At 42.9% G+C, this 24,222-nt stretch overlaps 3 protein-coding genes across 7 annotated transcripts; 2 read left to right on the top strand and 1 right to left on the bottom strand.

Annotated features, from left to right (window-relative positions):
* The first annotated feature begins 1,747 nt into the window (after positions 1–1,747).
* Positions 1,748–7,474, top strand: LOC115685331 (splicing factor U2af large subunit B-like). 5 transcript variants are annotated; one of them, XM_030610401.2, is made up of 13 exons: positions 1,748–1,979; positions 2,651–2,946; positions 3,159–3,266; positions 3,847–3,923; positions 4,554–4,624; positions 4,698–4,745; positions 4,834–4,893; positions 4,991–5,051; positions 5,150–5,262; positions 5,389–5,835; positions 6,149–6,284; positions 6,532–6,599; positions 7,111–7,474. In XM_030610401.2, the coding sequence occupies exons 1-13, from the start codon at positions 1,869–1,871 to the stop codon at positions 7,246–7,248; spliced, it is 1,734 nt and encodes a 577-aa protein (XP_030466261.1). In that variant the 5' UTR covers positions 1,748–1,868; the 3' UTR covers positions 7,249–7,474. The 5 variants fall into 5 exon arrangements, with proteins under 5 accessions (XP_030466261.1, XP_030466247.1, XP_030466271.1 ...); XM_030610387.2 differs by having other exon boundaries at positions 4,551–4,624; XM_030610411.2 differs by lacking the exon at positions 7,111–7,474 and having other exon boundaries at positions 4,551–4,624; positions 6,400–6,540.
* Positions 7,475–9,132: 1,658 nt separating this feature from the next.
* LOC115688024 (pentatricopeptide repeat-containing protein At4g36680, mitochondrial) lies at positions 9,133–10,794 on the top strand. Its single transcript, XM_030613752.2, has one exon. The coding sequence runs from the start codon at positions 9,161–9,163 to the stop codon at positions 10,436–10,438; it is 1,278 nt and encodes a 425-aa protein (XP_030469612.1). The 5' UTR covers positions 9,133–9,160; the 3' UTR covers positions 10,439–10,794.
* Positions 10,795–19,729: 8,935 nt separating this feature from the next.
* On the bottom strand, positions 19,730–21,141 carry LOC115687001 (transcription repressor OFP7). Its single transcript, XM_030612466.2, has one exon. It carries the CDS (start codon positions 21,032–21,034, stop codon positions 19,985–19,987), a length of 1,050 nt encoding a protein of 349 aa, XP_030468326.1. The 5' UTR covers positions 21,035–21,141; the 3' UTR covers positions 19,730–19,984.
* Between the last annotated feature and the right edge of the window lie 3,081 nt (positions 21,142–24,222).

The following is a 24,222-nucleotide window of genomic DNA, read 5'->3' as shown; positions in this document are numbered from 1 at the left end:
ATTTTGGGACAGAAGAAAAGGATTGAGATCCCTCAAAATGGGAGGTCCTTTTTGCTTTTTATAATGCTAGTATATGTGTAACAAGTGTGCACGCAATACCTTTTTTTTTTTGTCAAAGCACGCAAGAACTTGAAATTTCAATGATTATACAATATCATTTATTATGAAATATTTGAATAATTAAATGATGAAAAAATTGAATAGTAAAAATGCAAAATATAAAGGGAGTGCATACGTGGATATATAAAATATCAAAAGACCTGACTTTTTTTTAGAAAAGGTCACTGTGGAATAAAAAAGATTCAAATTTTAATATTGAAATTCGTCAGAGATAAAAGATTATCACCTTACATATTTGCCCATGGATACAAAATCTGTATAATGAGTAATTTAGGATATTTAGGGGAAAAAAAACAATTGAAATCTCTTAAATGTGGGGCGTTCTCTTCTCTTTTACTCTAGTTTAGATAATATAAATTGAGGAAGTACGTTTTAGAAAAGCAAATCTTAGACTCGGGAACTATCTCATTAACCTATTGGATTAGGTAAGACATGAATTGGAGCCTAGAATGTTGGCACGAACATAAAATTGTTTGTACTCAGCTACTTGAGGAATTGAACCATGTCGTGCTCCCGACCCAAATCGAGTCTCCTAAAATGCTAGGCATAGTTCGATCTATGATTTTGTGCATATTACATATACGCATGTTCCGTTTGGTGTTCATTCCTTTTCCATAGAGTATGTTCACTTGTTTTTCCTAATTTCGAAGATTGTAATAGGCAAACTAAACCTATATTTGATTTAATAATAATCCATTAATTCGCTACCACAAAAGTTAAGATTAATTTAATGACAGAAAGTACATTTCTCATAAAAGGAGTTTTATGATACGACCTTTAATAAGTATACCATCATAAAAATAATTTGATTCTCTTTATTTGCTGAATTTAGAAAAATTTCGTTAACGCAATAAAAAATAATAATTGTAATCGATCACTCATTGGTAGTGACATCAAAATCTGCAACCGAGCCGCCTAATGTATAAGTTCGGATAATTATATAAATGGTTACTAAACTTTGACTCAATGTGTAATGTCGTTCCTGAATTTTTTATTTGTTCAATGTTGTCAATGAATTTTAATCAAATATGCAATATGATCTCCAAACTTTAAATTATTCAATATCTAAATCTAGTCCATGAACTATATAAAATTATCCGATATTATCCTTCCATCAATTCAAATTTTGTGACATATTGAACAATTTCATATAATGTAAGGACTAAATTGAACATGTACGAATAAAAGTTCAGGGATGACATTGCACGTTGGTCCAAAGGTTTAAGGATCATATTTAATAAATTAAAAATTCAAAGACGAAATTGCACAGCAAACTAAAGTTCAAAAATCATATGTTTGATTTCTGTCCTTACCATGTTTTAATTATTAAATGTCTTCAAACTATTCCATAGACCATATAAAATTGTCCAATATTATTCTTCCATCAATTCAAATTTTGGGATAGTGAACATGTACAAAAAAAGTTTAGGGATAATATTGCACATTGATTTAAAGTTTAGGGATCATATTGAACAAATTAAAAATTTAAGGGTAAAATTGCACAGCAAACCACAGTTGAGGGACCCCATGTTTGATTTTTGTCCTTACAAGTTCGCCCCTTCTCTCTCTCTCTCTCTCTCTCTCTCTATCTAATGCATCGAGCATATATAAAGGAAGCATCCTGAACCCTGCGTCCGAAAGAAGCCCTAGGACGCAAAGAACTCAGCTTCAAGCGTATAGCCAGTTCGGTCACCGAATCGAAGAAAGCTCGTTCCAGGGCGACGCCGTAGCCGGCGAAACCAGCGGAGATGACGGACTACGACGGAAGATACGAAGGGAACGGAGACGACCTCGACGGCTACCGCGGCGGTTCTCCTCCTCCCCGCGGCCCCGACGATCGTGGCGACTCCAAATCTCAGGTGATTCGCGGATTTCGATCGTCTTCTTTTTGCAATCGATTCGTGGAGTGCTGCTTAGGGTTTGGTCGCCGGTTTGTGCGGCGCAGGAAATGCTCGATTCGTGGTTAGGCCTCGCTTTTGAGGCGATTTTAGGGCAAATTTTGCTGAGATCGCTCTTGGAGGATTGCTTGCTTGAATAGATCGATATGTGCTGGTTGGAAAGTTTTACATCGGTAGAATATTTTTCTGTAGTCAATTTTGTGTCTTGTGCTCTTTGCTTTGTGTATTGGGGACAATGTCGATCTCGGCTTATCTTCACAACCAATCTGCGAAATAGGCAGGGTTTGTTCTACTGGCGAAGAAAAGGTAGGTTTTTTCTTTTTTTTCTTCTCTTTTGCCGTTTTGGGTGAACAAGGAATCGAACCCTTTGCGATAGTGGTTTCCCAATGTGAGGACATTTGCTGGATTATCAATTAGGAAAGGATAATGATGAAGTAGGCCTTGAAATTGATTTCTTACTTAGCTAGATGACTAATTATGCCTTCTAGCTAAGTAATTGGGCCCCAATGTGACTTGTCGTTTTGCTCTAAGTGCTTTGTTTTCTCTGATTTTGGTACCTTGGTCGCACTGCCATTTTACTTCCTTTGGATTGTTAACTCTGAGGAGATCCTCACATACTTAAATTTTTGCAGCGCGGCTCACAAGATTATGAAAGGGAGATCTCAAAGAGCGGTGACAAAGAGAGGGATAGAGGTCGTGATAAGGAGAGGGATAGGGACAGAGAGAGGGACCGGGACCGTGATCGTGAGAAGGACAGAGGGAAGAGTCGTGACAGAGACAGAGATAAGGAAAAGAGCAGGGATCGCGATCGAGAAAAGGACCGTGATCGCCACAGGGATCGCCACAGGGATCGCGGTGAGAGAAGGGAGCGGGGACGAGAGAGAGATGACGATGATGATTTTCCCCGCGGTCGAGATTTTGATAATAGGTAAAAGAAGCAACAGCCCTTCGGTGTTTATCTTTACTTCCCATTACATCTTCAGCTGTATTCCATTAGAGCTTGATGTAAGATGAGGGTTAGGCCAAGCCTAGCTATTGTCCCTACACTTTCGCTTCCCCTAATGTGCTCAGAATATATTTGACTTTTGACATCTTATTTCTCTGTGGAAGTTTAAAACTCTTCTTCTTCCTTATTTACAGGCACAGAGATTTTGACAGAGATCGAGAAGACAGGCACCGGCGTCAATCTCGATCACGGGGCAGGTCAGAGCACAAGTCAAGGTCACGATCCCGCTCCCGCTCGAAGAGGTATGCCATGATGTCACTTCTTCTTGTAAATGTACCTGTGAATTATGTTGCTTTTTCTTTTGCATTCTTGTCACTGATTTCTATAGTGTAGGCTGATGTCATTATTAACAATATTTATGTTTGTGCTACATCACTCTGCCCAATAATCTGATAATATTGTGTCATGGGGACATTCTCTAGATGGCGGCTCATTTCATAGAGTGCTGAAACATCTATTGGAAGTTACCGAAGCAAATCTGTCATATGATGGGCCTGGGCTACTGTATTAGAATGCTGGAGTCCCTTTTTCCATTACCATGTGAAAAATGAAAATGATTAGCTTTTTTAAGTTATTAGTTATCACCAGTTTAAAAGGGTGCAGTTTTTACAGAAAATTGGACCGAGGAATAACTGGCATTTCGTAATAGCATCGGAAATGTGATATTAGTGCTCAAAATGCGAATTTGCACCCATGTATGTACAATGATTCCTTAACATGTCTGTGTGAGTGTAGGTATGCGTGGGTCAGATTAAAGTTTATGTGGCCTGTGGTTGCTTAGGTTGGCTTCTTTTGCAATCCTATTAACATTTTTGCTTTCAGCAAAAGGATTAGTGGTTTTGATATGGCGCCCCCTCCTTCAGCAATGTTAGGCGCTGCTGCCGCCGTCGCTGTCACTGGTATGTTTTTAGTCTCATTATTTATAATGTTTATGTACTTATAACTTCTTTCTTCTCCTTGTTCGATATAGTGTGGAAAGTTCCTATCAAATAGGATGGTGTCATTTTGGTAAGCTATTCTTTATGTTAAATTTTTACTACGCATGTAGCATTTAAGGTGGTCTTACTGGGTTGTACTGAATTTTTCCTTTCTTAGTAAAGTTACTTCTGGAACTGAGAGGCTTCTGGTTTTTTGTTGTGTTGGTGTTTGTTTTGTTTGTTTCTTTGTCTTGTCCATTGTTAAGAAGGCAATGTAGGGCTACTTGCCCCACTGTGCTGACAATATGCGTGAGCCGACTTCTCTAGCTTTTATGTACAAGGAGGACCATTCACCGGTATGATGGGTCTTGTTCGTCTTCACCTGCAACTATTGCCTCTTTTGGTAGTTTTACAATTGTTTAATATATAAGTAATGTATTTTCTCTTTTGATTTACAAATGCACATTAGAGGATATCACGATGGATTATGAAAAGGATTATGCGAAAGATGTTTTAGCTACAAAAATACTTTCGGTATTAATATTGACTGCTTAAGGACTTTATTTAACCGCTCTGAGAAGAAATTGTTTTCTCCCTCTCACTTGCTAGCAGGTCAAATTCCTGGGACAGCTCCAACCATTCCAGGGATGTTTCCAAACATGTTCCCTTTAGGAGCTGGACAGGTATTTTTTTTTTCCTTCTCTCAGAATTTAACTTCACTCAGATGTTGACACTGTTAATTATCATTCCATGCAGCCGTTTGGCACTCTTCCTGTTATGCCAGTCCAAGCAATGACTCAGCAGGTTGGTTTGAAAATTTTTGATGCTTCCTTTCCCCTCTTTACAAGGTTGATTATTGTTGTAGAGTGGTATCTATAATCTTTCTTTGCAGGCTACTAGACATGCTAGACGGGTATATGTGGGAGGTCTGCCACCTACAGCAAATGAGCAGGTTTTTCCCTTCATATAGCTTTACTTCTATGTTTTTTTTCAATGATCTTTTTTTGAGTGCTTTTGCAAATAATTTGGTCTTCCAACCTTCTATGCAGTCGGTTGCGACCTTTTTTAGCCAGGTTATGGCTGCTATTGGAGGAAATACTGCAGGTCCAGGTAGGAGGACTTTAATTTTAAGTCCTTGAGTTAATAACTATTTTAGTTCACATTTCTATTACGGTATTGATTTTCATCTTTTGTTTTTATGTGCACAGGGGATGCTGTTGTCAATGTTTACATAAACCATGAAAAGAAGTTTGCTTTTGTGGAAATGAGATCTGTTGAGGAGGCAAGCAATGCGATGGCCTTAGATGGCATTATCTTTGAGGTAAGTTCAATTACATTTTTAACGTAATCCTACATTTTTCTTGTGGTGGATCTGCCCCCTTTTTTCAAGGACATTCATATATCTACAACATTGACAAAACGTTAACTAGTTTGAATTTTTGTGCAGGGAGCGCCTGTGAAGGTCAGGAGGCCCAGTGATTACAACCCCTCCCTTGCAGCAACTCTTGGTCCTAGCCAACCTAATCCTAATCTAAATCTTGGTGCGGTTGGGTTAACCCCGGGTTCTGCTGGCGGGCTTGAAGGTCCTGACCGCATTTTTGTGGGTGGATTACCATATTACTTTACAGAAGTGCAAGTGAGGGAGCTGCTGGAATCTTTTGGTCCTCTTAGGGGTTTTGATCTAGTGAAAGACAGGGAGACTGGAAATTCCAAAGGCTATGCTTTTTGCGTTTATCAAGATCTCTCAGTCACGGATATAGCTTGTGCAGCTCTCAATGGCATTAAAATGGGCGACAAGACTCTCACTGTTAGGCGTGCTAACCAGGGTGCAAACCAACCAAAACCTGAACAAGAGAGTGTTTTGTTGCATGCACAGCAGCAGATAGCTCTGCAGGTGAAAGGTTTTGACATTCATTGTTGAGGAGTGCTTTTGCATGGTCATGTTTTTCTACAATTTCAATTTTCTTGGCTAATTCTTGCAATTTCAGTTACGTGAATTATAGCAGCATTGTTGACATATTCTCGAGTATATTCATAGTAGTTTTTTTCACCGTCATCTCCACTTCTATTTTATTTTGCATCTGTGAGTTGGAACTTTAACTGAGATGTGGTTCGTTGAATGTGTGACATTAGTTTCTTCTTTTTAATTTGTCTTGTTACGATTATGTCCTCAAGTCTAAATTACCAAGGCTTTTTAACTTTTGCAGAAGCTTATGTATCAACCTGGTGCACTTGCTACAAAAGTGGTATGTCTAACACAAGTAGTTGCTGAGGATGAGCTTAAAGATGATGGGGAGTATGAAGATATATTGGAGGATATGAGACAAGAAGGCGGAAAATTTGGTAAGAACTGTCTATGTAGTTCTTGTTAATTTCTGCTCTTATTTTGAGGTTTTTGACTCGTCAAAAGTATATTAATATTTTTGTTCTTTCTTTGTGCTGTATCTCTGTTTTACAGCCTTTTCTTGTTCCACATTCTGCTTAAAGAATCGGGCCTAACATTCAGAAAGAAGTTTCCAAAGCCTTATATCTTCACCTAGATTTCGAAATCTAAGTTCTTTTCTTTGTTCTAATGATACCTGTTTTGCAGGTAATTTGGTGAATGTGGCCATACCTCGTCCCAGACCAGATGGAGAACCTTCCGCAGGTGTTGGAAAGGTAATTCTACCACCTGCGATGGGCAATGCTCTTCTGCCTCCCTGGGTATCTGCGTTTGTCTGCATTTTTCTCCCTCTGGGTGTTGGGAAAACACGGGTGCTCCTGTGTCTTTCTGCTTTTGGTTTTTTTTATGACATTGTTTGGAGGAGGCGGTAAGGGGTGTTGGCTGCTACCACGTTACAATCCTCTCCCATCATAAGTTGCAAATTATCTTTTATATTATACACGGGTGCTCCTGTGTCTTTCTGCTTTTGGTTTTTTTTATGACATTGTTTGGAGGAGGCGGTAAGGGGTGTTGGCTGCTACCACGTTACAATCCTCTCCCATCATAAGTTGCAAATTATCTTTTATATTATGGTTCGTTGTTTCTGATTCTTTTCTATCTTCTGTGGCCAATGTGCCTACTGTGCAAGACTTAGGAAATGATGGATTTGGGGGTTGATAATGTAGTGCTCTGTTGCCATAAAAGACCTGACCACAAATTAATAATTGTATGTTTCATTCCTTTCAGGTGTTTTTAGAGTACGCAGATGTTGAAGGTGCTGCCAAGGCCCGCACAGGCCTGAATGGAAGAAAATTTGGAGGAAATATTGTTCAAGCCGTCTTCTACCCGGAAAACAAGTTTGCACAGGGCGATTATGAAGGCTAGCTCTGGCCGGCTGCGTCTATGTTTCTGTATCTTAGATAATTAGGTGTCTGGTAGGAGTTCTTTCCATGCCATGATGTCTTGAATTAATGCAAGCTAATAGTTGTTCCAATTAGGAGTCGAGAGATGGTGTGTTACGTTATCGCTGGCTACACCCAGTCTGATTGGTGTAACCCTCCTTAAACAAAATATAATTGCTGCAGTTGCATATTGAAACTTGGTATTGAAACTTGCTAGTGCAAAAATTCTCTCTTTAGCATCATCTTGAGCAGATTCAAAAGTTTAATGCTGTGGGGGGATGGGATTTGAAGAAGAGTTTGTGAAAATCGGAGCACCATTCTAGGCATAAGATTGCACCGGATCGAGCTCCTCCTCGTGTCGAACCATTTCATGGGGCGGGGGTAACTTAGCTTGCGCCGTGGAATGGTATGATTTGGGTGCCGGGTGGATTTTCCACCATGAAAGCTTTCAGGCTCTTTGTAGGAGAAAAACAGAGAGCTTTAACGGCCCTCAAGCCCTTCTGTTCTCCGTGTGTTCCATCAGGCTGTTTTAGACTTTTTCTATCCTCTCTAGTAGAACTTAGCAGACCAATTGCCTTCAAAACCCATCCGACTGGGGATGGCAATGGCAAATAGCAACTCATTCTCCTCGGCTACAAAAGCATTTGAAAGAGGGGATGCGTTTTGCGTACATTACTCGACTTTGGCTATTGGAGCAAAACACAATGTTCCAGCTATACTCTCTCGCATGTTTTTCGAGGGCTAGGTTTCGCGCAGGAGAACGACAGCTGATATGGTGATGTTCGAATTCGATCCACTCGTTTACTCGGCTCGGTGCAAAAAAATTCGACTTAAAATTACTGAGCTTGGCTGAAACACGGGATCGGGACCCTCGAGATTGACTTGACTCTACTCCGTTACCATCAAGTAATATATTAGCCCGAGCTTGACCACATTAATCTCGAACTTTTTCCCTAGAAATATACAACATATATAGGTATATGCGGCTATAGTATGTAATTTTAAATATTCTTGTTTCTATTTTGTAACTATGAAATACTTTTTTTTTATAAAAAAAAAAATAGAAACTTGATTAGGCTAGATTTAGACTTGCAGGCCCGTTGAATTGAGTATGGGCGGGCACGCCTCATCTCGACAAGATACTCGAGCGGCTAACGTGATCTCCACTTCAAATTAGGCGAGCCGATCTCGACTTCCAAGTAATCCTCTAGCCGAGCTGTTCACGAGTAACTTAATTCAATTTTATCCCCTCTTCTCCGGGTTCAAAGGAACCATGAAGTAATCCTTCCAATTAATTAAAAAAAAAATTACCCGAAAAAAATAAAATTAAACACTTACCAGAAGTATGCCATGCTTTTCAATTTTCCTCGTCCATTATTATACATGCCATCTTTTCCCTTTTTTGGTTAATACCATGAAAAACCTCAAACTAGTACACTTATGATAAATTTATCAAAACCTGAATTTTCAACCGCCAAAAATCCTAAACCGGTACACCCGTGACAAATTTATCCTCCGTTAAATGTTATTAGTACCATGGAAAACCACAAACCAGTACATTTGTGACAAACGGAAAGTAAAACCCCAAACTGATACACCCGTCAGCTGTTACTTGTCGTCCAACTCAGTAATTTAACAGTACAATTTAACGGAAATTAACGGAGAGTAAATTTATCACACGTGTACCAATTTGGGGTTTTTGATAGTTAAAAAGTTAATTCTGAATAAATTCATCACAGGTGTACCGATTTGAGATTTTTTTTGATATTAATTTTTTTTTTCTTTCTGCTTGTGCTTTCATTTCGAGAAACGCAGAAGTTTTTTCCTTTCTTTCTCATTTCTTCACTCCACTAAAACCCTAACCTTAAAACCCCCGTCGATCGAACACCCCACCCATGGCAACCATGTCTTCTTCTCGCCAGCTCCACCGCCTCCGCCGCCTCTCCACAGCCGCCGCCGCCTCTCCCGTCGCCGCCGCCGCCGCAACCACCAGCGCCGAGGCCGCGGCTCCCTCGATCTCCATATCCCGAGCGAAGTCCAAGCTCCGCTCCGAGTTCGACCCGGACAAGGCCCTGCAGATCTACTCCTCCGTCTCCAAGCGCTACGCCTCCCCGGTCTCCTCCCGCTACGCCCAGGACCTCACCATCCGCCGCCTCGCCAAGTCCCGCCGCTTCGCCGACATCGAGGCCCTCGTCGAGTCCCACAAGGCGGAGCCCCAGGTCGCGCAGGAGCCCTTCCTGTGCACGCTGATCCGATCCTACGGGGTCGCGGGCATGTTCGACCACGCGATGCGGACGTACGAGCAGATGGACGGGCTGGGCACGCCCAGGACGGTGCTCTCTTTCAATTCCGTCTTGTCCGCGTGCAATGCGTCGAAGCTGTTCGATAAAGTGCCCGAGCTGTTCGGCGCCTTGCCCGGCAAGTACGGCGTGTCGCCGGACAGAGTGTCGTACGGGATACTGGTGAAGTCGTACTGCGAGGCCGGGTCGCCCGAGAAGGGGATCGAGGTTTTGAAGGAGATGGAGGAGAAGGGCGTCGAGGTCACCGCGGTCACGTTCACGACGATACTCGATTCTCTGTATAAGAACGGGAGGGGCGGGGAGGCGGAGAAGCTGTGGGACGAGATGGCGAGAGCGGGCTGCGCGTTGGATTCCGCCGCTTACAATGTTAGGATCATGAACGCGCAGGGTTCGGGGCCGGAGGACGTGAAGAAGCTGATTCAGGAGATGAGCGATGCGGGGTTTAAGCCGGACACGATCAGCTACAATTACCTGATGACTTCTCATTTGAAGGCGGGGAGGATGGACGAGGCGATCGAAGTGTACAAGGAGCTGGAGGGCAACGGGTGTAAGCCGAATGCGGCGAGTTTCAGGACATTGATACATTATCTTTGTAAGAACGGGGATTACGAAAAGGGGTACAAGATCTTCAAGGAGAGCGTGAAGGTGCACAAGATTCCTGATTTTTTGACGCTGAGGAGCTTGGTCGAAGGATTGGTGCAGAAGAAGATGACCAAGGAGGCGAAGGGATTGATTAGGACCATAAAGAAGAAGTTCCCTCCTAATTTCTTGAATGCGTGGAAGAAAGTTGAGGAAAATCTTGGCTTGGCTTCGGCTGCCGATGACACCGATGCGTCTTTGACCCTTGAAGAGGATAAAGAGGCAACTGGGTAAGTCATGAAGCTCACTGCGATTGACATATTGACAGAGTGCCGATAGAGTCTTTTACGATGGAATCGACTTGATCAGATTGAATGCCGACGCGTGGAACAGTAAGATCACAGGTCTGGTAATGGCGGAAACTGGAGAACATTTTGGTTATGCATGATGAATTGTACCGGAGAAATTATGAGGTTCGCCTAATGGTGGTCGGATTGGTTGTTCTCCATTGATTTGTTGTGTGCTTCTTTGTAGTCTTGGAAATTTTTAGTGGATTTGAGTCCAGCTTTTGCCTTGCTCAGAGCCTGTAGTGAGCGACTATCATTCACATCAAAGGGAATATAATTATTTTGCGTTGGTTCGCTGATTAATTGGTGGTGTAAAAGATTGATAATTTATGGTGCGGCTATAGCTTGCCACAGCTCTTTGGCTCTATGCAAGTTGTCCTAGAGACACGCGAATTTTTGTCGTTGCTAGCTTATCTATGAGACTGTTAAAGTTTGTTCACTGCTCCTTTGCTGATTATCATTATACCTAGCTGAGTTATTTAACATCTAAAGGCATTCTAAAGCTACCCGTTGCTGTTTAGTATGCATTCATCTCGCAATATCCATGAAGGACCGGTGACTCTATAGCTTATTAGATCACTAACTGTCTTCTCCGCTTGGATACTTCAATTTTCCTTTGAAAGTGACTAAAGAAAATGTTGATGCGGTCGTGTATGACCATTCAGATAAGGGCCTTATGAGTCTGATCCATACGAGATTATCCAGAACTGGGTTGCTGGGACTAAATAAAGGTTTAGTGAAATCCGGTTCTTGATCACTGTTACAGGTAAATAAGTTTATGAACTGTTTTATATCATAAATTAGGTCCTCCTTTGCCAATTTCTTGCAGAACACATGCACTAGATTCAGGGAGTGAAAAAAGAAGAAAAGCCCTCCTTAGCTCTGACTCTGGATGGATTAAAAGGGCAAAGGAGCAGATGTCTTTGAACTAGAATTTTTCTTTCATGTGGCTTCTTGTCGTTCTTGTAGGATGCGTGAGAGACGGCTTCTCTCTCTTTCTACAGACTTGGTCGTCTTGTTAAATGAGTAGCTTGAGTGACCCAATAAGCTTCTCCTGTAACTACTAACAACTCAGATGTTGTGATTGTGATTGTGAACGCATGTAGATAAGTTCTGCAAGTTGGGGCTGTGAGATTCTTGCTGTGGGTTGGGTTTTCCTTTTCATTTTTCCACAAGGGAAGAAAGCAAGCAAGCTACACTAGTTAACATTTCTGGGGAGTGATATGGTCACACAATCTGCAAGAGAAGTGCTATCTAGACCCATCAGAGGTGACTCGAAATAGTGTGTTGCGTAGCCTCCATTGCCGCCTTGGTGCGAGAGTCTACACACACGATTGCTTCATGGTAAGTATGATTAAGAGAACATTCCCAATCCCGGCTGAAGTGAGCCGAGTTCATAAATGACATATAATGTGCAGCTTCACCCAAAGAAGGATTTACAGGCAAAGGGGTCTTGACGCAGCGTTCAGCGAATAATTCAAGTAAAACCTTACTTAGATAAAGAAATCTCGAAATTCAATATTAATGCTAATATTCTGTTCTTAAAAAAGAACCCTAAAACAAGTTTATATATCCTTAAACCAAACCCTACTAGGATTATAAATCATAAAATATCAAAATTACAAAACTGCCCTTAAAATTAAAAACCATAAAAAATATTAAAATAATAGAAAAACCCATATAAATGATTCCGAATCGCTAAAATCCATCGTTAGTCACGGCCAAAGGCAGTGAGTTTTGTTCATACCGCCGTTTCGCTTAAAACGACCGAATTTGAGCCCGATCCGATGTCGTCAACTAGGGCCGCCGGTTCTAGTCGCATCACCGTTTCGCCTTCCGTTTGGACTTCTGCCTGTCTAACCGGTCCAGAAATGCACCACTAATAGATTCTGCATCATTCTTCTCCACTTGAAAAGAACTCGTCCTCGAGTTAAAATCAGGATCTGGATATAACGGCTCTGCGGACTTATGAAACAGTGATAAATCAGCAACATTAAAAGTGTTAGATATGCCAATACTATGTGGAAGGTCTATAACATAAGTATTATCGTTGATCTTCTTGCTGACAGTGTAAGACCCATACTTCTTTTGCTGCAATTTGCTATAAGATCCAACCGATAATCGCTCTTTACGAGGAAAAACCATGACCTGATCACCTACCGCAAACACCTGCTTCCGCTTGTGCTTATCTGCTGTAGCTTTATAGCTCTGATTAGCTTCCTCTAGCTTCTGTTGGACTTCATGATGCACTTCCACAATCTGTTTAGCCATATGATCCGCTGCTACACTCTTATCCGCTTGCTTAGGCAACCGTACTAAATTCAAAGTATGCTGAGGCGCCTTTGTATAAACAACAGAAAAAGGGGACTTGCCAATAGAACTATGAACTGCATTATTATAAGCAAACTCTGCCTGTGATAAAGCAACATCCCACCGCTTCGACTTATCTCCACAAATGCTTCGAATCAAGTTTCCTAGAGTTCTATTAACCACCTCTATTTGCCCATCAGTCTGCGGGTGAGCAGTGTTATTGAAATTCAAAGATGAATCAAACAGTTTCCATAAAGTCCGCCAAAAATGCCCTAGAAATTTGCTGTCCCTATCAGAGGTAATAGACTTAGGAACACCATGCAAACAAACCGCCTCCTTAAAGAATAACCTGGCCACACTTACTGCATCAGAAGTCTTTCTACAAGGAATGAAGTGTGCCATCTTGGAAAATCTGTCAACTACAACAAAAAGCAGAATCCACACCTCTTTGTGTTCGTGGCAAACCAAGCACAAAATCCATGGACAGACATTCCTATATTGTGTCAGGAACAGGTAATGGCATATACAGACCTGTATTCTTAGATTTCCCCTTAGCAGTCTGGCAAACATAATTCTTTTGTACGTACCTGCTGACATCTTTTCGTGACTAGGGCCAGTAAAATCGCTCCCGGACTGCAGCATTAATTTTATCACGACCCATGTGTGCAGCTAATCCTCCATCATGTAAATCACAAATTACCTTTTCTCGTAATGATGTTCGAGGAAGGCAAAGCTGGTTGCTACGCATCAAATAGCCATCCTGCACATAAAATTCTTGCACAGGTTGACCAGCAGCACATGACTTCCAAATTTGCCAAAAGTCATCATCATCTGCATAACAGTCTTTCAGCTACTCGAACCCCAAGATGTCTTGGCTTAATGTAATCAACAAGCCAGCTCTCCTACTCAATGCATATGCTACGATATTATGCACACTTGACTTGTGCTGTAATCTAAAAGGAAATTTTTGCAAAAATTGACACAATCGCGCATGCATATCTTTGCTAATCCTCTTCTAACTATTTAAATACTTCAAAACTTCATGATCAGAATAAATGACGAATTCTTTCCCAATCAAGTAATGCTCCCAAGTCTTTAAAGCCCTTACGACAGAATAGAATTATTTGTCATAAGTGCTCCACTTCTGCGTCGCCTCGCTAAGCTTCTCACTGAAATAGCAAATTGGTCTGTGTTCTTGAGACAAAACAGCTCTTATATCCACTCCACTGGCATCACAGTCTACTTCAAACAGTTTATTAAAATTAGGTAAGGCAAGAACAGGTGTAGTACATAACTTTTCCTTCAGAATAGCAAAACTATTATCTGCTTCCTCTACCCATAGAAATTTTCCTTTCTTCATACATTCAGTAATCGAGGCTGCGACAGTACTGAAATTCTTAATAAATCGCTGATAGAAAGTAGCCAACCCATGAAAACTCCCAACGTCAGAAACTGTTTTAGGAGTTGGCCACTCTCTGATTGCTCTTACCTTTGCCTCATCTACCTCTATTCCTTCAATAGTAATAATAAACCCCAAGAATAACAGCTTATTAGTTAAAAAACTACACTTCCTAAGATTAACATACAACTTATTAATCTGCAAAGCTGTCAACACCTCCCTTAAGTGCGTCAGATGATCCTTCTCAGTCTTACTATAAATCAGGATATCATCAAAATAAACTACACTGAATTTGCCAATAAAAGATTTCAAAACCTGATTCATAAGTCTCATGAAAGTACTTGGAGCATTGAAAAGTTCGAAAGGAATTACCAACCATTCGTACAACCCCTTCTTTGTCTTGAAAGCTGTCTTCCACTCATCTCCAGGCCGAATCTGAATATGATGATATCCATTCTTCAAATCCAGCTTCGAGAACCACTTAGCACCGTGCAACCTATCCATCATGTCATCCAATCTCGGAATTGGAAACTTGTAACCCACGGTTATTTTATTAATGGCCCTACTATCTACACACATCTACCAACTCCCATTTTTCTTAGGAGTCAATAAGGCCGGAACAGCACATGGGCTCATGCTACTCTGAATGTGCCCCTTTCGCAACAACTCCACCCTCTCTTTAGAATCTCGCTCTCTTTAGGACTCATCCTAAAGTGCGGTAAATTAGGCAGACTAGCACTAGGAATTAAGTTTATACGGTGCTGAATATCGCGCATAGGCGGCAACCCATCTGGGATCTCCACAGGCATCAGATCACTAAACTCCTTCAATAAAGGCCTAACTGATTCGGGCTGCTCCTCCACTTGTAATTCAGTCTCTGGCTCGAATGCCTGTTTCACTATTAACGCGTGAATCTATCAGGTTTCCTTAATCTTAGCTTCAAATTTCCTCGTAAGAGTAAGGAAATTATTTTCAGCAGCTTGTTTTCCTTTATTCTTCAGTGGCATCAACGTGTACTTCACTCCATCCTTCACGAGGTTATACTGATTGCTCCTTCCCGAATGTTGCACATCTACATCAAATTGCCACGGCCTCCCAAACAACACGTGACATACATACATGTCTACCACATCACAATACAGTTCACCATGATATTTTCCAATGAGGAATGGAATTTTACATCGCTCAGTCACCTGAATGCTTTCCGCTCCAAATTTAATCCACCCTAACGTATAGGGATTAGGATGCTTCTCCACGGGTATTCCCAGCTTCTTCACTGCCGTTTTCCCAATGATATTCTCCATGCTTCCACTATCAATAACAACAGTAAATATTTTGCCTAGAATAGTGCATCTAGTTCGGAATAACTGATGGCGCTGCGAATCATCTTCCTGTTTTGGGGCTAACATCATCCTGCGCACCACATAATTTACTTCCCCTTCTTCATCTTCAAAATCATCATTTTCACCATCTGGCTCACAGCAATACCCATCTTCTTCCTCATCTCTCGCTGCCACGTTTACGGTTTTTCTTTGAAGGCATTCATTAGATCGGTGTCCAGGTTGATTACACCTGTAATACTTTATTGCGGTTGGTTTAGCATAAGGGTTAGGGTTCACAGTTTTCAGTGCTTGCGTTCCCTTATCCCTCGGCTCGTTCATAGGACACCTTTGTAATGCCTTATCTTCTTGATTTCGCCCTAAGTTGTTGCGGTTGTTGAAGCCGCTCTTCTCTATCGAACTGCTCGAACTGAAACCTCGATAATTTTCGTATGTTTTTTTTCCCTTGTTTTGCTGGATCAATTCTGCCTTCATCGCCATATTCTTCGCTTCAGTTAAATTTCGCAGAAACTGCACCCCAATTTTATCTCGAATGAAGGGTTTTAAACCATCGAGACATCTGGCCACCTCTATCCCTCCGTCTCCGCTAGATTATTCCGCTCCGCCAACCTCATAAATTCGGCCGTATACTCATGTACAGTCCGATTGCCTTGGTGGCAACGTTGGTACTGCTGGAACATAATCTGTTCATAGTCGAGTGGAAGGAACTCCTATTTCAGCAGCCTCATCATCCTAGTCCAAGTTCGAACTCTATCTTTCCCTTCTCGCTCCCTCTTATTCTGCAATCTCTCCCACCATGCAGACGCACCCCCCTTTAATCTACAGACTACTAATTGCACCCTTTTCTCACTAGGGGTCTCCATATAATCGAAAAATCTATCTATATCAGCAATCCAATCCAGAAATTCTTCTATGCCCAGACTTCCATTAAAATAAGGAATATCGACTTTCAATTTAAAGTCGGTACCTTCACGATCGTCGTAACGTCGTCTTCCATCTCTCCTATCATATCCTCTTTGAAATCCTCCATGACGATATCTGTCGCCATAATTAGCACGTTCCTCATCAAAATAATCGTTTTCTTCTTCTTCCGAACTCTCTGAAAACAGAGGGTTATTCAGCCTGCGGACAGGAACAAGCCTATCAACAGGATTACCGCGAGCAAGATCTGCACCCGGTCTTCTGCCGTTTCACCGATTCCGGTTCACATCAACGCCGAGACCTTCGAATCGATCTGTTAACTCGTCAAATCGTTCTTCGAAACGACGAAGACTTTGATTGATTCGTTGATCCAAGCGTTCCATTAAACGCTGCTCCAAACGTTGCAGCACGTCGTCCCCAAGGGTTGGGGCTCTAGTCTCCTGATCATCGTCACGAAGACCACCGCCAGTCGCCATAGGCTTTGATACCACCTGACGCAGCATTCAGCGAATAATTCAAGCAAAACCTTGCTTAGAGAAAGAAATCTCGAAATTAAATATTGATGATAATGTTCTGTTCTTCAAAAAGAACTCTAAAACAAGTTTATATATCCCTAAACCAAACCCTACTAGGATTATAAATCATAAAATATCAAAATTACAAAACTGCCCTTAAAATTAAAACCCATAAAAAATATTAAAATAATAGAAAAATCCATGTAAACGATCCCGAATCGCTAAAATCCATCGTTAGTCACGGCCAAAGGCGGTGAGTTTTGTTCAGACAGCCATTTCGCTTAAAACGATCGAATTTGAGCCCGATCCGATGTCTTCAACTAGGGCCGCCGGTTCTAGTCGCATCACCGTTTCGCCTTCCGTTTGGACTTCTGCCTGTCCAACCGGTTCAGAAACGCACCACTAATAGATTCTACATCAGGCCTGTCCTCTGCCATATCATTTGGTCCGAGAGCTCCATGACAGTTCAGAGCTTTGTTTGGTACACTGGCAAATGTTCCGAGTCTTTGCCCCTGGTTTCGCAACCAGGCCTGACCCAGAACCCGAAAGTCTACTTCTTCAGTCTCATTTCCTCGATACAAGGTTTCGAAACGAATAAAAGTAGACTCGAGCTTGTCCTAAATAGTTGCTTAAATGAATTACAGGTCATCGTTGTCTTGACTCAACTCGTGTAGCAGGCCCTAAAAGCCCGAGCTCGAGCTCGACACGATATCGAATTTCCTATTCGACCTCGATCTAAAACCTGTAAAAAAAATTCAGAAAGCAATGGAAGCTTAAAGCCAAGCACAGTTGAGCTCGAGCTCACATGACGATATAGCTCGAACTCGATCGGAAATCAAGCGGACCGGAATCGGGCGATCGCATAGATCGCTCAGTTTCCCCCTATATGAAAAAGCCCGCATCTCCATCTAAAGTCAATGAGTGAAATTTCTTTTCCTCCCGAACTGACAAACGTACCCTTTTGGGGTGGAAAACGACGGTGCGTCTGCCGAGGAAACACCCGAAATTTCTCAGCATCAGGTACCAAAGAAAGGCCAGAAAGTTAAACGAGGCGTGATTTCGGAGAGAGCGTGAATTCTGTTCTCTGCTCTTGAGGCCAGGGTCCTGTTCTAATCCAACTTCTTCTGGGCAGGGAAAGAATCTCTGATGCCGTGTGGGAGATTTTCATTCTCCTCGGGCCCCGTGCGTGTGTGGCACGGTGGACATGGAGCTCTGTGGCACGATGGACATGGAGACGACAAGACACATATCGTGTGCACCAGCCGAGCTCGACCTGGCATTGCCTATTCTCGTCCCGGGGTAGCGGGGAAAAATTCTTGTCCGGACTCGGATCCACAGGGGCGAGACTCTCAAAATCGGGAATGCCCCCCTCTGTTCTTGTCGCATCACAACACACCCAAGTCTCAAGAGATAAGGATGGATACGGGGCTCGGAATCGACCGAGCAGGTCTTGAGGCCGACAAATTGTTAGGCGAATCCCGCGCATCCGCCCCTCCCTTGCTCTTCCAGACCATTGATGCATTCGAGTCCTGTGTAAAAAAGTTTGGCAAAATGCATTTAGAACGTGCGCATTTTGGGCAGGCGAGGATCGACGATTGCAGCCCCCACCCGCCATGGCGGGCCCGGTGGACCCAAATCAAGTGTGGATCTGGTCCTTTAGTAACGTGCTGCAATGGAGACGCGTGTCGTTGAAAATGATGACCATCTAATGTTCTTTGTCTTAAAGAGTTAGATCTTGTGGACCGACATGGAAAGATCGACATGTGCACGAGAATGATGAAGGTCCCCGGCCAATCAGTCCATCCCAGTCAACCCCCGTGGCTGGTCAAAGTCAAACAAATGAGGGCCCCTATCATCTCCCTCCCCCCCACCCCATGTAAACTAGGGCATGTTGATTTACACTAAGGCAAAAGGCGAACATGTATGTATATATATATCTTTCCCCTCAAAATTTAAAATATTATTAAACTTCAAATAATTATGAAGAAGTTATATGTGAATTTACCTGTCAATTTTTGAATATTGTAAAAGTCTCGAGAGTTTTGAATTCATAGAAAAAATAAGTCAACAGTGCGTGAACCGTAAAGTTTAAATTGAGTAAAAGAATGAAAAGTAAAAGTTAACGCAGACAAATCCGATATATATAACATTCGTTTCACTTTTAACAATATTAGATTGCAAATTAACTATAAAGGGGGAAAAAAGAGTACAATTGGCCATAGAAAAATGATAAGAAAGATAAAAGAAGGAAAAAAAAAGTTAATCCCCCCACTTTCCATTAAAGACTACACTCGTTGAAATTCCTTATTTGTCCTTGCTGTGTGACAAACAATCACATCATTTTTCTCATTTTCTCTTTTCTAGACATATAGTAAATATTTAATTTTATCCCATGGAAAGAGAAACAAAATGTTCATCCAATTTCAAATATTTGCTTTCATAAAAACAAAATCCATGGCAAATAATGATGATGATGATGATGAATGTTAACCATGTTATTTCTCCATCGAATTAAATTTATTAAACTTATATTATTAACTTCCTGTAAATCCCATCAAAGCCTCTTTTGGAGGACGATCCATCCAACCCGACCGCACATCAGTCTCTTCACCTCTCTTTCCCCTGGAAGTCTTTCCCCCCCCCCCCCCCCTCCCGCGTCTCGCGCTCTGTTCACCTGCAAAAAACTCTTAGACGTCTACGTCCAAGGACCCTTCTAGCTCTAGCTCCAATGGCGCTTCGTCATTGACCGAAGGTGGTCGAACATGTAAATCTTTCTTAGCTTGCAGCGAAGCAGGCGCAAGAATCGCCATGCATCAAGTCATGAACTAGTATCAGAGAGAGAGAGAGAGAGAGAGAGAGAGAAGAAGATCTGCAACGTAAATGGTAGTGAACTGGCTGGAAAACTAAACAGAACAGTGAAAAGAAGAAAGCGAAAGAGAGAGAGAGAGAAGCTAATGAATAGAAATTCATAAGAGTTGGAATAGCTAGGTCATCGGTCTTCGTCGTCGTCAACGTCCGCCCGCCGACGATCTCCGGCCGAACAGGGCGTCCCAGATCTCGGAGAAAGCGTCCACGATGACGCCGTGGTGGTCCCTCGAGTTGAGCGAGAGGAGGCAGCGGAGGAGCTGCTGGAGGTCCTCCTCCGCGAACATCTGCTTCTCCACGATCATCTCAACCATCGACCGCTTGAAGTCCCCGCGCGGGTCCTCCGTCCTCTTCACCACCGCGAAGCTCTCCCTCACCTTCCCTTCCATCACCCCGCACGGCATCATCCTCCTGAACACCGACAGCCTCGCCGCCTCCGCCTCCGCCTCGGCATCCACCGACTTCCTCGCCTTCTTCGCCTTCGCCGTCTTCTTTCTCCTCCTCCTGCTCCGTCTCGGCGCCTCGCGGATGGTCTCCAGCTGGGGATTGAAGAGGTGGTCGGACGAGGAATCGGTGGTGGAGAGGCTTCTGGAGGAGGAGACTAGAGTCTCCGTCTCTTCGTCCTCCTCCTCGTCGCCGCCGCCGCCGCGATCTTCGCTGCTGAAGAGTCCGCTGTCCATCGAGGAAGTGCTGAGACGACCGCGGAGCCTGATCGCCGTTTTCTTCTTCTTATTCTTCACGCGTCGTTTCTTTTTCTCCGCCACGGGGCTCAAAGCCAACACAACGTCGGCTCCACCGTCGTCGTCGTCGACGTCGGAGCCCCCGGAGGCGGAGGAGGCGTAGATTTTCCTGCGAGGGGCGCGCTCGTCACGCGCCGTGGCCACCACGTGGAAGCCCTCCTCTTGTTTCCAGTGGAACCGGGGCGGCTGCGACCCGGAGCGGCGGCGGTCGTCGTCGGAGAGGCGGGGTCGTGATCTGCAGCCGCAGCCGTAGGGCATGAGTGCGGGGGGCACGTGGCGGTTGAGGAAGGAGCGGTGGTGGGGCTTGCGGGGGGAGGAGAGGTCGACGGCGGCGGGGCTGACAGGGGGGAGGCGGAGGAAGGAAGGGACGGGATCGGAGGGGAGGGAGGAAGCGTCCTTGGAGCGGCAGGACTGGAAGGCTCGGGCGATACGGAGCTTCAAACGCTTGGCCATCTTTCTCTCTCTCTCTCTCTCTCTGAATTTCTGAAGTGACTCGCTTGCTCACGCTCAGCTTTTTTGTGTGTAGGAAGCGTGTAAGTGAATAGTCGGGGGAGAGAGAGGAGAAGAGGTGCATTTTATAGGGGCAGAAATGAGCTCTTTTTCTTTTTAAATATGTTTTCGTGGGGGGTGTTTCCTATGGGTATTCGACTAATCTCGAGTTAGGAAGGAAAATGAGTTATGTTTCGTTGTCTTAACTTAATCGGATTGTCGATGATTCCTTTGTTATAACGATCCGGTCCAATGAGGGCGGGGAGTGATAGGGGAGTGATAGTGAGGGTAAGAGGGGTCGGACATCAAGTGGCTCCTGACGGGCTTTTAGATTGGTGAAAGGGGCGGGAATAAACTTAATTGCGCACCAAACTAGAGGAAAGCGTGCATGGATATGTGAAAACTAGAATTAACTCACAGATGTGTCTTTTGACATAACAGCATGGATGACCTTCTGAACAAGTATATGTCGATATGCTAAAGGGCAAAACCGCGAGGTTCAGTATGGGATGGTCAAAGCTGACAATATCTCGAGCGAGTTAATCTAAAAATGTCACACTTATAGTGCATCGTGTCTACTATTGCCAATCTCATGGAGTAAATTATGGCATCATGGGGGGTTGTAAATCTCTTAGAAATTGGAGATAGGGAGCGTGAAAAGCCTAAGCACCTTATCAGGGAAAATTCTAAATAAGGACCCGAAGTGTTTTCATTTTCTCAAATAGGGGCCTGAAGTAAACCATGTGTCAAATAAAGACCCGGAATACTCTCATTTTCTCAAATAAGGGCCTGAAGTGAACCTTATCTTAAATAAGAGTCTGAAGTGGCCATTTCAATTTCAAAAAAGGGCCTCACCTCATTGGAGTCAAGGACATTTTCGTCTTTTAATTTTTTTGATTTTTTTTTCCATAAAAAACAAACTCAAAAATGAAAAAAAAAAAGCTAAAGTTAAAAAAAAAAAAAAACAAGGGGGAGGCCAACCCCGCCTATGGCCACCGCCCCATCGTCGGTCGGGGGGGGGGCGGAAGGGGGCATTCGCCCCCCTATTTTTCTTTTTTAACTTTTTTAAATTTAAATCTAATTTAACTAAAATTTATGTTAAAATTGTTTTTGAATGAAAATGCCATTGGTCGGCAGGAAAATTTGGCCAGCCGGCAAGCCAGCAGGGTGAGGCCCCTATTTGAAACTATTATAGCCACTTTAGGTCCTTATTTTACACAAAGTTCACTTCAGACCCTTATTTGAGAAAATAAGAGCACTTTGAGTCCTTATCTGAAATTTCTCGCCTTATCATGATGCCGATTATGATAGGTTAAATTGTGTTTCGTTTATTTTTTGAGCACGTTAGAATATTTTTCTAAGTTCATATTATTCCATCTGTTTGGGTAAGCATCGGTCCAATTCAAGTTTATGCTGTTGATGCTGGCTAAATACCAACAAATGCATACATTTTGCCGTTAAGACACTTCTTGTACATAAATAAGAGGAAAAATATCAAAAACATGTTTCATTTTTCACGCTTTAACCAAATACATACCTCTATGTTTTTTTAACTACCAGTTTGCTACCTAAAGGCAAAAATCCCTGCTTTGACCGACCAAATTGCCCCTCCATCACCCCTCCACCACACACCATCATTTGCTGCCGCCGCCGTCGACCTCCCGCCTCGCCACAGCCCTCACCGCAGACGACACCCATCTCCATCGCTACCGTCGACCTCCAGCCTCGCCACAGCCCTCACCGCAGACGACACCCATCTCCATCGCTACCGTCGACCCCTCCCCTCGGCAGTGGACACTAAATTTGGGTCATGGCCGTGAGCTCAGATTTGGCACGACCATGGGCACGATACGCTGGAATTGGCATGACCACAGCGAGAGCTCAAAGCTCCAAGATCCGATAGCCATGGCCCGTGAACTCGAGTTTGGACGAGATGGAGAGACAAGATGAGGAGAGAAACATCAGAGATAGAGAAATGCAAACGGATAAAAAGTCTTCGTTATCTAGCTTCTCTCATTCAATAATATACGATCTTAAAGTATGATTCTGGCAGCTTGGCATGCATCCAAAGGACGGATATAAAATAGGATTTTGCATTTGAAATGGATAGTCATGCCATTTGGTTAAAACAGTCTTGTCCTTGTATTAAAAGGCCGTGTGGGACTCATTGCAGCTTATTAAAACAGTTTGCAAATTTGTGCTCCAATATAGCATCAACCTCTCTCAAAAGAAGATACTCATAGCACAAAATGAAATGGGATTTCTCGGCATACACCACAAAGGAGGGACGGATCACCCTGGCGATCGTGTTAGACAAGAACTCTTGAAGTTCCCCAAATAAGAATCTTTCTCATAAACAGGCTCGATATCAACTTGAGATTATCAATTATCTTAAAGATTTCGTTTGAAAAATCTCTAAATTTGTGTAACCTTACAAAAACTCCTGAAGAAGAATCCACCCCGTGGAAAAAAGAGCATGTTAGAGCAGTGCAAGTGTTGAAAGGAGAAGTTGCATCATCTTCCCCTATTGTAAATTCCTTCATAGGGCAAACTAATCTTGCAGACGTACATCTTGAGCATAAGATTGGACGATTTAGTAGAAAAACGAAATGATCTGCAGATTACCTTAAAAAAATTCAATGAAAATTAATGAAAAAGGGAATCCCAGACATGCCTCTCTTTTCCAGGGCTATCCTTTTCCACCAAAAGGAAAGCGATTCTCTTCTCCTTTGCTGACACAAGATCAGGCACCTCGAAGTAGGGATGAGCATAGTTCGGATGAGCGATTTCCAATGTGGAATCGGGAACTGCCCACTAAGGACTAGTTCCGAGAAATTAAAATCGGGAACTGTCCGTTGGTTCCATGGATTCACCCGGGAACTGGACCGCCAGTCCAGTCCGGTTCCCGGGTGGGTCCATGGAACCGGTCCTACCAAGTTTCACGCAAATAGAGGTGACCGAGAGTGAGAGAGAGAGGTAATGAACGGATATAGGCGCGGTCGTAAGTTGATAAGAGTTAAGAGTCAAGCTTTAAATTAGGAATTTTATGGTTTTCAATTTTCTAAAAATGTTTTCTTTTTTTTTTTGGTTGAAATTTTTCTTAAAAATTATATATATGTATATTTATAAATTACTGGTCCAGTCTGGATGGA

The sequence above is a fragment of the Syzygium oleosum genome, unplaced genomic scaffold (assembly GCF_021117445.2).
Source record: "Syzygium oleosum isolate NSW1041296 unplaced genomic scaffold, Sole_v2.1 Sole_v2.08, whole genome shotgun sequence".
Lineage (NCBI taxonomy): Eukaryota > Viridiplantae > Streptophyta > Magnoliopsida > Myrtales > Myrtaceae > Syzygium > Syzygium oleosum.
This window is presented reverse-complemented; position numbering and strand designations above follow the sequence as displayed.

Bases quoted from the DNA above. Each gene is read 5' to 3' on its own strand.
- LOC115688024 (XM_030613752.2), top strand. From the start codon at position 9,161: ATGGCAACCATGTCTTCTTCTCGCCAGCTCCACCGCCTCCGCCGCCTC.
- LOC115685331 (XM_030610387.2), top strand. From the start codon at position 1,869: ATGACGGACTACGACGGAAGATACGAAGGGAACGGAGACGACCTCGAC. The intron at 4,625-4,697 runs GTATTTTTTTTT...CATTCCATGCAG, and splicing joins TCCCTTTAGGAGCTGGACAG to CCGTTTGGCACTCTTCCTGT. The intron at 6,285-6,531 runs GTAAGAACTGTC...CCTGTTTTGCAG, and splicing joins ACAAGAAGGCGGAAAATTTG to GTAATTTGGTGAATGTGGCC.
- LOC115687001 (XM_030612466.2), bottom strand. From the start codon at position 21,034: ATGGCCAAGCGTTTGAAGCTCCGTATCGCCCGAGCCTTCCAGTCCTGC.